Below are 13365 nucleotides of genomic sequence, written 5' to 3'. Positions count from 1 at the left end.
TTAGTCGCTACCAAGATCAAGCCCGACATACCACGATGAGTGACGGCTCACATGAATGCGTAAATGTGAATTTTTCCCAACTGCTCCGCAAAAAAAAATTTGCAGCTCTTATTTTAGTACCACTATATTTTTTTAAAACCCTATTCAAATTAATATTCACAATTCCTCACCTTGTCGTCATTGAGCCATTGATTAACTATCTCCAAGAATGGTCAACCTGTTATCACAAAAAAATGGAACAATGGAAAACTAAAGCATCGGTTTTTTTATTAAAACTTTAAACAAATGCCATAGTTGGACATTCAAACAATCCAATCCAAAATCATCGACTGGCAACATATGCTGGCCACAGGTGATTAATAACTCAAATCATAATTCGCAAATCATATAAATACCGCATGATTTCCAAAAACAGATCAACAGTCTTCGATAGAACAACAATTCAACATCAGTACCCAATTTCCGACAAAAGCCAATAAAATGTTCAAAATTGTAAGTTTGAAAACCAAATTCGAAAGAAATAGAAATTCCAAACTAATTCAATTTTCAAATATTCCTCCAGGTCCTTCTTTGCTCCCTGATTGCCGCAGCCGTGGCAGTTCCCAGACATGGCAGCACCAAATTCGCCCACCAAACCTCCTACAAGGGCCACCATCGCAGTGCCCCCTCCGCCACCTCGGATGATGCCAATGCCGAGGTGAAACATTTCCAATCGGATGTCAGTGAACATGGTTTCCAATACGCCTACGACACCACCAATGCCATTCATGCCGCTGCTGCTGGCAGTGCCTATGGTGAACATAATGGCGATTTCTCTTGGATCTCTCCCGAAGGTGAACATGTTGCCATCCAGTACGTGGCCGATGAAAATGGCTATCAGCCAAGTGGTGATATTTTGCCCACACCACCACCAATCCCCGAGGCCATCTTGAAGGCTTTGGAATACATTCGCACCCATCCTCGCTATGAGGAGGAACCAGTCAGGAAGCAAGTGGTCCATCATGGTGCCAAGAATTACGGCAGACGTTTCTAAGGTGTGTGTATAAAGTTTTCAGTATTGTTTGAACAAATGTTAGCTGCTTCGTTATTTAGAAAATTTAAAAAAAATATTTCGAAAAAACAACAACAAAAAAACTGTTTCAATATTGGAAAAAATGAAGAAATAGAAAAATTCAGGACCGCCTGGCCAACAGAAGCCCACCAGCTCTTTTATGAGCCCTAGAAGACCTACAGCTCTTTTATGAGCCATAGAAGACCTACAGCTCTTCTATGAGCCCTAAAAGACCTTCCGGCCTTCTATGAGCCATGGAAGACCTCCTGGTCTTCTATGAGCCACAGAAGACCTCCTGGCCTTCTATGAGCCATAGAAGACCACCTGGCCTTCTATGAGCCATAGAAGACCACCTGGCCTTCTATGAGCCATAGAAGACCTCCTGGCCTTCTATGAGCCATAGAAGACCTCCTGGCCTTTTATGAGCCATAGAAGACCTCCTGGCCTTCTATGAGCCATAGAAGACCTCCTGGCCTTCTATGAGCCATAGAAGACCTTCTGGCCTTCTATGAGCCATAGAAGACCTACAGCTCTTCTATGAGCCATAGAAGACCTTCTGAAGACCTACAGACCTTCTATGAGGCATAGAAGACCTATAGCCCTTCTATGAGGCATAGAAGACCCAGAGCTCTTCTATGAGCCATAGAAGATCTACAGCTCTTCTATGAGCCATAGAAGACCTACAGCTCTTCTATGAGCCATAGAAGACCTCCTGGCTTTCTATGGGCCATAGAATACCTCCTGGCCTTCTATGAGCCATAGAAGACCTCCTCCAGCTCTTCTATGAGCCATAGAAGACCTCCAGCTCTTCTATGAGCCATAGAAGACCTCCAGCTCTTCTATGAGCCGTAGAAGACCTCCAGCTCTTCTATGAGCCATAGAAGACCTCCAGCTCTTCTATGAGCCATAGAAGACCTCCAGCTCTTCTATGAGCCATAGAAGACCTCCTGGCTTTCTATGGGCCATAGAAGACCTCCTGGCCTTCTATGAGCCATAGAAGACCTCCTCCAGCTCTTCTATGAGCCATAGAAGACCTACAGCTCTTCTATGAGCCATAGAAGACCTACAGCTCTTCTATGAGCCATAGAAGACCTACAGCTCTTCTATGAGCCATAGAAGACCTACAGCTCTTCTATGAGCCATAGAAGACCTACAGCTCTTCTATGAGCCATAGAAGACCTACCGCTCTTCTATGAGCCATAGAAGACCTCCAGCGCTTCTATGAGGCATAGAAGATCTCCAGCTCTTCTATGAGCCCTAGAAGACCTTTTGGCCTTCTATGAACCATAGAAGACCTGCAGCTCTTCTATGCGCCATAGAAGACATATAGCTCTTCTATGAGCCATAGAAGACCTATAGCTCTTATATGAGCCATAGAAGACCTACAGCTCTTCTATGAGCCATAGAAGACCTCCTGGCCTTCTATGAGCCATAGAAGACCTCCTGGCCTTCTATGAGCCATAGAAGACCTACAGCTCTTCTATGAGCCATAGAAGACCTCCAGTTCTTCTATGAGCCTCAAGACCTGAAGGGGTTCTATGAGCCATATGGACAATAGAAGACCTGCAGCTATTTTATGGGCAATAGAAGACCTATAGCCCTTCTATGAGCCATATAAGACCTACAGCTCTTCTATAAGCCATAGGGGACCTTCGGGGCTTCTATGAGCCATAGAAGACCCACAGCTCTTCTATGAGCCATAGAAGACCTCCTGGCCTTCTATGAGCCAAAGAAGACCTCCTGGCCTTCTATGAGCCATAGAAGACCTTCTGGCCTTCTATGAGCCATATAAGACCTCCTGGCCTTCTATGAGCCATAGAAGACCTCCTGGCCTTCCATAGGTAATAGAAGACCTCCTGCTCTTCTATGGAAAATATAAGACCTCCTGGCCTTCTATGGACCATAGAAGACCTCTTCGACTTCTATGGGCAATAGATAAGCTCCTGACCTTCTTGGGGCAATGGAAGACCTCCTGGCCTTCTATGGACAATAGAAGACCTCCCTTCCCCTTACCACCCCCCCTCCAAAACCCCAAATCACTGTAATTAAATTTTCAGTTGTTCAATTTCAAAACTGAAAACAAATAAATTTGACATTTAAAATTTGACAAGATTTGACTGCACCCACCACCCAATCCACTTTGCTTCCGTGTGAACCAATATGTCGGGATACAAGTTTTTTTTAATGATTTACTCAGTTGGTGGTCATAAACGATCAAATGGTCGTGGAACTTCAAACGAAGACCTGTTTGAAATTCAATAAAAACAGCGAAGTGAGCATAATTTCCCATAAAATGGGAGGGAATAAAAAAAATGGTGAATAAAAAGAGGTGTGAAACTATAAATTTTGGTCGTAAAATAAAAAAAGTTAATAAAATTTAACATAACCCTTCCCCCCTCCCCCTATATTATTATGGATTATGGTGCTCTGTGGCAAAGGGTTTTAGATTAAATAATAAAATTTTAGCCGAAATTAAAAATATTGTTATTCCACATTTTTGATGCTCCGCCATTCAAATTATGTCGCCATAAAAACATCGAAACTTATTTAAAATATCGGGAAGATTCTCCAATGATTTTATTAAAAATTCTAAAACAGGTAAATTGCTACGTTTTGCTTCCTACCTACCTGCGTGCTGCTCTAAATCACCAGGCATTTAATTGTTGTCATAAAATTTTTCAAATAAAAAAAATCTGAAACTAAATTTAATTGTTTGTTAAACTGGATTTATTTGAAATTTTTATGGGCTCAGAAAGGAATATCGAAATGAAGCAATAAAATAGTAGCATTAAATTTGGTAGATTTTTATTCGACTTGAATTCACTCTACCCGATGCTGCCACTGAGTAAGTGACTTTAAATATGAATCCGTTTTTCTCAAGAAAATTAAAAATCCAGAATTGAAAATGAAAAACTCTTTGAATTGCTTCATGAAAAAAATTTTCGAATTTCCACCTAATAATCAATAACGTAACCATGAATATTTCTTTTTCCAAATCCGCAAAAATAAAAGATATCAGATTTCAAAAAAAATAAAAAAACATTAAAAATCATTCCACCAAACTCTTTCTAAAATGTCACTACTATTGCCTCCATTTTACGAATATTCCCTCTAATCTTCATCCCAAAAATAAATAATAATTCGAAAATATCCCTTCCAAAATCCATAAGTTTTTTCGCCAGTATCGCGCCCAAAAATCAATAAAAATTGGATGAGTATCCCTTTAAAATTCCACGATAATGTCCCGAATCCGACAAAAAAAGAAAATCGATAAATATCCGTTATCAAAAAATCGATAAATATCCATTATTAAAGTCTCCAAATATTGCTTCCGATTCTCAACCTTCCGATCCTCAACCTAAAAAATCGATAAATATCCGTTATCAAAAAATCGATAAATATCCATTATTAAAGTCTCCAAATATTGCTTCCGATTCTCAACCTTCCGATCCTCAACCTAAAAAATCGATAAATATCCATTATCAAAGTTTCCAAATATTGCTTCCGATCCTCAACCTTCCGATCCTTAACCTAAAAAATCGATAAATATCCATTATCAAAGTTTCCAAATATTGCTTCCGATCCTCAACCTAAAAAATCGATAAATATCCATAATCAAAGTTTCCAAATATTGCTTCCGATCCTCAACCTAAAAAAGCGATAAATATCCATTTTCAAAAAATCGATAAATATCCATTATCAAAGTTTCCAAATATTGCTTCCGATCCTCAACCTTCCGATCCTTAACCTAAAAAATCGATAAATATCCATTATCAAAGTTTCCAAATATTGCTTCCGATCCTCAACCTAAAAAATCGATAAATATCCATTATCAAAAAATCGATAAATATCCATTATCAAAGTTTCCAAATATTGCTTCCGATCCTCAACCTTCCGATCCTTAACCTAAAAAATCGATAAATATCCATTATCAAAGTTTCCAAATATTGCTTCCGATCCTCAACCTAAAAAATCGATAAATATCCATAATCAAAGTTTCCAAATATTGCTTCCGATCCTCAACCTAAAAAAGCGATAATATCCATTATCAAAAAATCGATAAATATCCATTATCAAAGTTTCCAAATATTGCTTCCGATCCTCAACCTTCCGATCCTTAACCTAAAAAATCGATAAATATCCATTATCAAAGTTTCCAAATATTGCTTCCGATCCTCAACCTAAAAAATCGATAAATATCCATTATCAAAAAATCGATAAATATCCATAATCAAAGTTTCCAAATATTGCTTCCGATCCTCAACCTAAAAAAGCGATAATATCCATTATCAAAAAATCGATAAATATCCATTATCAAAGTTTCCAAATATTGCTTCCGATCCTCAACCTTCCGATCCTTAACCTAAAAAATCGATAAATATCCATTATCAAAGTTTCCAAATATTGCTTCCGATCCTCAACCTAAAAAATCGATAAATATCCATTATCAAAAAATCGATAAATATCCATAATCAAAGTTTCCAAATATTGCTTCCGATCCTCAACCTAAAAAAGCGATAATATCCATTATCAAAAAATCGATAAATATCCATTATCAAAGTTTCCAAATATTGCTTCCGATTCTCAACCTTCCGATCCTCAACCTAAAAAATCGATAAATATCCATTATCAAAGTTTCCAAATATTGCTTCCGATCCTCAACCTTCCGATCCTTAACCTAAAAAATCGATAAATATCCATTATCAAAGTTTCCAAATATTGCTTCCGATCCTCAACCTAAAAAATCGATAAATATCCATTATCAAAAAATCGATAAATATCCATAATCAAAGTTTCCAAATATTGCTTCCGATCCTCAACCTAAAAAAGCGATAAATATCCATTATCAAAAAATCGATAAATATCCATTATCAAAGTTTCCAAATATTGCTTCCGATCCTCAACCTTCCGATACTTAACCTAAAAAATCGATAAATATCCCTTATCAAAGTTTCCAAAAATTGCTTCCGATCCTCAACCTAAAAAATCGATAAATATCCATTATCAAAAAATCGATAAATATCCATAATCAAAGTTTCCAAATATTGCTTCCGATCCTCAACCTTCCGATCCTTAACCTAAAAAATCGATAAATATCCATTATCAAAGTTTCCAAATATTGCTTTCGATCCTCAACCTAAAAAAGCGATAAATATCCATTATCAAAAAATCGATAAATATCCATTATCAAAGTTTCCAAATATTGCTTCCGATCCTCAACCTTCCGATCCTTAACCTAAAAAATCGATAAATATCCATTATCAAAAAATCGATAAATATCCATTATCAAAGTTTCCAAATATTGCTTCCGATCCTTAACCTAAAAAATCGATAAATATCCATTATCAAAAAATCGATAAATATCCATTATCAAAGTTTCCAAATATTGCTTCCGATCCTCAACCTTCCGATCCTTAACCTAAAAAATCGATAAATATCCATTATCAAAGTTTCCAAATATTGCTTCCGATCCTTAACCTAAAAAATCGATAAATATCCATTATCAAAAAATCGATAAATATCCATTATCAAAGTTTCCAAATATTGCTTCCGATCCTCAACCTTCCGATCCTTAACCTAAAAAATCGATAAATATCCATTATCAAAAAATCGATAAATATCCATTATCAAAATTTCCAAATACTGCTTCCGATCCTCAACCTTATCGGACAAAAATCGTGAAAACTGACCCCGATTATCCTCTATCAAAAATCATTAAAACTTTGACAAATACTCCTTCCGATTTAAAACAAAAACTACTTATAGACCCTTCGAAATGTATAAAAATAGACCCCATTTCTCATCCCCGGAATTACGAAATTAATAAAAAAACGGCAAATATTTCTTTGCCGTATTTGCCCTCAAATACTTCTTTCAATTAATTATTGCAATCTCGAGCAATATCCAATTTAAAATAAAAAAAATATATTGCCTCCACCCCTCCTCCACCACGAAAATGTCATTAATAATTCAAAGAATATATTTTTTAAAATCCACGAATATTGTTCGCGATCATACTCCCAAAAACCATTCGCAAAATAAACCCCAAAATCCTCCTAAAAATATTTAAAATTCGACAAATTTGTATAAAAAAACAAGAAATACTAAAAAACCAAAAAAAAAAAATCCTTGTCACAAAAAAAAAATATAGTTTTAAATTCATGCCATCGAGTCCCATTAAAAATTCGATAAATACTCCTCCCAAAAATAAACAAGTAAAAAAGCTGTAAGTTCGGCCGGGCCGAACTTTGAATACCCTCCACCATTTGGTACAAATTTGGGAATTTTCCAAAAAATTAAAATCCATTAAAAATTCTGTTAAAATCTTAAAAATTCCGAATGAAGCCGTATATTAGGGTCTATACGACGATGTGGACCTGCATACGCAACTTTTGTCATAGACAATTTTCTGTCTTTGGCTGTAGCATCCATTACGAACTTCAAATACCAAATTTGGCACAATTCCGGTAAATAATGACGCTAAACTCATCAAAATACCGAAAATCGGGAGGTACCATTATATGTGGGCCATACGAAGACGTGAACCTGCACAGACAATTTTCTGTCATAGGCTGTAGTATTTATTACGACCTTCAAATACCAAATTTGAAGTAATTCCGGTAAATTTATGTCGTATATATAATCAACACACCGAATAAGGCATATGGGATATAAGAAGACCTGGACCAGCATAGACAATTTTCTGTCATAGGCTGTAGTATCCATTACGAACTTCAAATACCAAATTTGAGACAATTCCGGTGAATAATGTCGCTAAATTCATGAAAATACCGAAAATCGGGAGGTAATGTTATATGGAGGCTATACGAAGACCCGGATCTGCATAGACAATTTTCTGTCACAGTCTGTAGTTCCCACAACGAACTCTTAATAGGTAATTTGAAATAATTCCGGTGAAAAATGTCGCTGAAATCATTAAAATACCGAATATCGGAAGGTATCGTTATATGCGGGCTATACAAAGACGTGGACCTGCACAGACAATTTTCTGTCACAGACTGTAGTTCCCATTAACGAACTCTTAATACGTAATTTGAAACAATTCTGGCGAATAATGACGCAAAAAATCATTAAAATACCGAATATAGGAAGGTACCGCCATATGGGGGTTATACCAAAACGTGGACCTACAGGACCCATTTTCAATACTAAAAGTCCGGCAGAGATAATACACATTTGAGAAAAATTTTATCAACTTACTTCATTTCGTTCGGAGGCTAGACGGACAGACAGACGGACATTGCTGATTTTTAAAATCCACAAGTATTGTCCGCGAACATCCTTCCAAAAAATGACAAGCATCTTTTCCACATCCGCGAAATAAGCCCCAAAATTCTCCTAAAAAATATTTAAAATTCGACAAATTTGTATAACAAAAACAACAAATTCTTCCCCCTTTCCCCTAAATCCTTGTCCCAAAAAAATAACAATAATAATAAAAATGGCATCGAGTCCCATCAAAAAATCGATAAATACTCCTCCCAAAAATATAACAAAAAAAAAAACCTTGGAATATCACGACTTGATCGAAACCCGCCTCACAGTGGCCGAAAAATGGCCCGTGAGCTAAACATATCGCAATATTCCATTCGGCAAATGTTGAAAAATGAATGGAGCTCGGGGTAAAGCCATTGAAATTCCAAAAAGTGTAAGAACTTACACCGCAGCAGAAAGAAAATAGACTCAAAAGAGCTAAAGATTTACTTCGCTTGGCCGAAAGTGGTGAACTGTCGAATTTGGTTTTCTCTCTCTCCGATGAGAAAACATTCGTTGTCCAGCAGATTGTAAACAAACAAAATAATCCGCTCCTGTTTACTCTCCAAAGAGGTCAGCTGAAAACTGAAAATGTGACCTTCGGTTGGCCACCAGAACTCCAGCGCCGGCCATGGTGATGGTGTGGGCCGCTATAACAGCCGATGGTCGCTCTTCCATCGTTTTAATCGACCGTGGCATCAGAATAAATGCCGAATATTATCGCGGAAATATTCTGGAGGGTGTATTAATGCCTTGGGCACGCAAACGTGTTGGCCGCAGACCTTGAACATTCCAACAGGACTCAGTACCAACCATCGCACTCAGCACGCGCCACCCAAGAATGGTTAGAAAATAAGGTTCCTCGCTTCATTTCCAGCGCACAATGGCCACCAAAATCTCCGGATACCAATCCGTTGTACCATTGTGCCTGGAGTATTTTGGAAAGCAAGGTTGGCACTAAAAGATACCAAAGTATCGATCACCTCAAGCAAGCGCTTCGCCGGGGATCGGCCAAAATACCGCAGAGCACACATTCACATTCGGGCAGCGTGTGACGGTTTCATTGGCCTATTGAAGGCCATAATTCGTGCCAAAGGTGACCAATTCCAAAAAATTTAAACTTATTCTTAAATTTGATGCTATTTCTGACATTTTTCGCTTTCAATCAATAAAATTTAAAAATATATATAAAAATTATGGCGTATTGCCCCCAATGTTTCTCCCAAAAAAATTCCGACGAAATTCTAAAAATATTGTCCTCAACACTCGACCAAAAAATTATCAAACATTGGACGATAATTGGACCGAATTAGCTTTGGTTTTCCTGGATTTTTAATAAATTTTAATAAAGAATTTTCAAAATGTTTTTCAATTGTTTTGAATCCTCCAAATATTGTCCGTGATTCTGTTGAAAAATTATTACCATCAAGATTAACGAGTATTACCCCCAATACTCTGATCGAAAAATTGTTAGATATTAGATAAATATTTTTTTTTTTTTAAATCCAGGAATATTGCACTAATTGCTACCCCATAAGATTTTGACAAATATTTATCAAGAAATCCACCAATGTTGGATTCAAAAATATTTATTTAGTTTTAATTTATTTATTTATTTATTTTTTTGTTTTTTTTTTAGGTTAAGGTTTGAAATGGTCCCCAAGAAACCGTATATCCCCATTCTTCAAATTACTGGCCAACTTTTTGCCATTTTGGGTTCGTGACCGCGAAAAAAAAACAAATAAACAAAATTTACAATAAACCTCCCTCCAAATATGGTCGCCACAATGTCTGTCGGTTGCGATTCACACAAAATTGGCAGGTGGTCCCCATTAAAAAATGTGTTTTTTTTTATTTGGTCCAAAAGCACACTTTATTTGCTCTTTTGTTATCATCAACATCATCATCATCTTTTCTCATTCATAACGTTTTTGTTTTTTTTTTTTTTTCGTTTTCATTGACATTTTATTAATTTGGGGCCCACACGCTCAAATAAAATCATCAGCGTCAATAAATCGGACACACAACGCGACACACCCAGTTGTTTCTAGTTTCCGCTTTTGTTTCGGTCAAAACGGTTTGACGTCAATCAGTTGTCGGGTCAGCTAGCTAGCTAGCCAAACGATTAACATAATCAAATCACAAAAAAAAAAAAACAACAATACCGACCAATTAACATTTAAATTAAATAAATTAAAAATTCATAAATATTTTATGTGAGTTTTCTGTTGGTGGGGAAGGGGCGGGGGGATTATGAATAGTTTGTTTTTGGGTGTTTAGATTAATTATCTACTTAAAATTATAACATTTCGTTAAAGTGGTGCCAATGCATTATATATTTATTTATTTATTTATTTATCTATGCATAAAAAATAAATAACAAGTAAAAAAACATTAAGTTCGGCCGGGCCAAACTTTTAATACCCTCCACCCTAGGGTAAAAGAACATTAGAAGAAATGTGGCAAAAAACATTAAAATGCCGAATATCGGTAGGTACCGTTATATAGGGGCTACACCAACACGTGCACCTATAATTACAATGTTTCGCCACACGAACTAGGACCCATTATGACCTACAAATACCAATTTTCAGACAAATCCGTGAAAAAATGTGGCATAAATCATCAAAATACCGAATATCGGTAGGTACCGTTATATGGCGGCTATACCAAAACGTGGACCTATACATGCAATGTTTTGCCACACGCTCAGGGACCCGTCATGACCTACAAATACCAATTTTCAGATAAATCCGTGAAAAAATGTGGCATAAATCATCAAAATACCGAATATCGGGAGGTACCGTTATATGGGGACTATACCAGAACGTGGACCGATATATCTCATTTTCAATACCAACCATCCTAGGGACAATACACACACTTGTGCCAAATTTCAAAGGTCTACGTCAAATAATGTGGGCTCTATCGTGATTTCAACAGACAGACGGACAGACAGACAGACAGACGGACATCGCTAAATCGTCTTAGAATTTTATGCTGATTATGAATATATATACTTTATGGGGTCTACGACGAATATTTAGAGGTGTTACAAACGGAATGACAAAGTTAATATACCCTCCTACCCATGGTGGAGGGTATAAAAACGGCGTTGGTTGGCGTTCGATAAAACTCAAAATATCAAAAATATGGAAAGACGTTACACGATCGATGTGTTAATGCCTTTTTTAGGGTGAAAGGGTATTCGTCCTACTTTTTTATGCTCTTTTTGGAGTATTGCTTTTTAAAAAGGATATTTGTCGAATATTCACAAAAAGGAGGATTCAGAGTATAATTCGTGAAATTTGAAATTAATATTCCTAGAATTGGAGATTTTTTTTTTGGCAAAATTCGTGGATATTAAAATGATTTTCTGGCTTTAGAATTGGTGGCAGTTTTCGTGAGTTTTTATAGACGTTTTTTGCGGAATTTTCAGAAATTACTTTGTGGGCACATTACCGGCAATATTATTGGATTTTGAATGTGATATTGGTCTAACTATTATTAATTTTTAATAGGAATATTGCGACGATTTTCAAAGGTATATTCGTTGAAATTGATCGATATTTTGGGAGGACGATTGAGTGAAAGATTTTGTGAATTTTGAAAGGGATATGCATCGAATTTCTTAATGATTTTTCAAGGAATGATATTAAATATTTGAGCAGATGGTGAGTCCTTGGTGGTAGATGGCGGACAATATTCATGGTTTAATAGGTACAGTCACCCATTTTTTTAGCGGCTTGATTTGGGGCAATATTAAGGGAATTTTAATTGGATTTTTGTCGATTTTTTTTTTTTTGAAATTTTTGGAGGAAGTTAAGAAGGTGATTTGTATTTTGGGGATGATTTTATGTCAAACTTTATATATTTTTTTTTTGTTGAGGAGAATCCAGGGAAATATTCATTGAACACATATTAATAAAGGAGGAGAATTATGAACAGAATATCCGTCGCTTTTTTAACAATTTCTGTTCAGAGGATGGTTATTTTTTTTCTGAGGATAGATATTCGTAGAATTTTTATTGAATAATTCTGAAACAGGGAACTGGGTACATATTCCTGAAACTAATTCCAGTTTGCCAATAATTCCAAAAAAAAAATATATCAATTAGATCTCAATAAAGACCCACTGGAATATTTAAAAAAATATCGGATTTTTTTTTTCAAAAAGTTTTTGATACGGAATTTGAAAGAAAAATTGCAATTATTTGGGGAAAAATGTTTTTGGAGCTTTAAAAACCTCCTAAAGAGTTTTTGAGATAATCTAGAAAAAAAATCATAAAAAACACTGCAAAAAATAAAAACACTACAACTAGGCCTCAAAAACATTTTCCGAAAATACTCTCGAATAAATATTTAACTTAAAGGTTCTGACAAACCTTAAAAAAAAATAAATAAAAAATTTGAAAGAAAAATGGCAATTATTTGGGGGTTAAATGTTAAAATCCCCCTTTTTTGGAGCTTTAAAAACCTCCTAAAGAAATTTTGAGATAATCTAGAAAAAAAAAATCCCTAAAAATACAGCAAAAAAATAAAAACACTGCAACTAGGCCTCAAAAAATTTTTCCGAAAATACTCTCGAAAAATATTTAATTTTAAGATTCTGACAAACCTTCAAAAAAAAAAAAATTTAATAAATCTTAAAGGATCCTTGAAAAACATACTGAAAAAAATCCTTAATAGGGCTCATAAAGGACCTTTCGAAAAATTCTGTTAAAATGTAGACAATTTTTAAAAATCCGCAAATTCCTTTAAAAGTATTCCTAAAAATCGAAGTTAAGGTCCCTGAATTTTTTATACCCTCCACAATTCTAGGGATAGAAGGCTAAAATTTTGCATACGTGAATAGTTTACCAGTAGGCAGGTTAAGTTCGTAAATGGGTCATGTCGGTCCACGTCTTCGTATAGCCCCCATATAACGGTACCTTCTGATATTCGACATTTTGATGATTTAAGCGACATTATTCATCGGAAATGTTTCAAATTTGGTACTTGAAGTTCGTAATGGAATCTACAGCCTATGACAGAAAATT

General features: G+C 35.7%; 1 protein-coding gene across 1 annotated transcript; it reads left to right on the top strand.

Moving 5' to 3' along the window:
- Positions 1-553: 553 nt before the first annotated feature.
- On the top strand, positions 554-1033 carry LOC131802821 (larval cuticle protein 4-like; the record flags this gene model as incomplete). Its single annotated transcript, XM_059123485.1, has 2 exons — positions 554-593; positions 669-1033. Coding segments are annotated over 2 exons (405 nt in total), but the record flags the coding sequence as incomplete, so codon positions are not given.
- Between the last annotated feature and the right edge of the window lie 12332 nt (positions 1034-13365).

This window comes from Musca domestica, unplaced genomic scaffold (assembly GCF_030504385.1).
Source record: "Musca domestica strain aabys unplaced genomic scaffold, Musca_domestica.polishedcontigs.V.1.1 25, whole genome shotgun sequence".
Lineage (NCBI taxonomy): Eukaryota > Metazoa > Arthropoda > Insecta > Diptera > Muscidae > Musca > Musca domestica.
The sequence above is the reverse complement of the archived record's forward strand: the minus strand, read 5'-3'. Positions and strand labels throughout refer to the sequence as shown.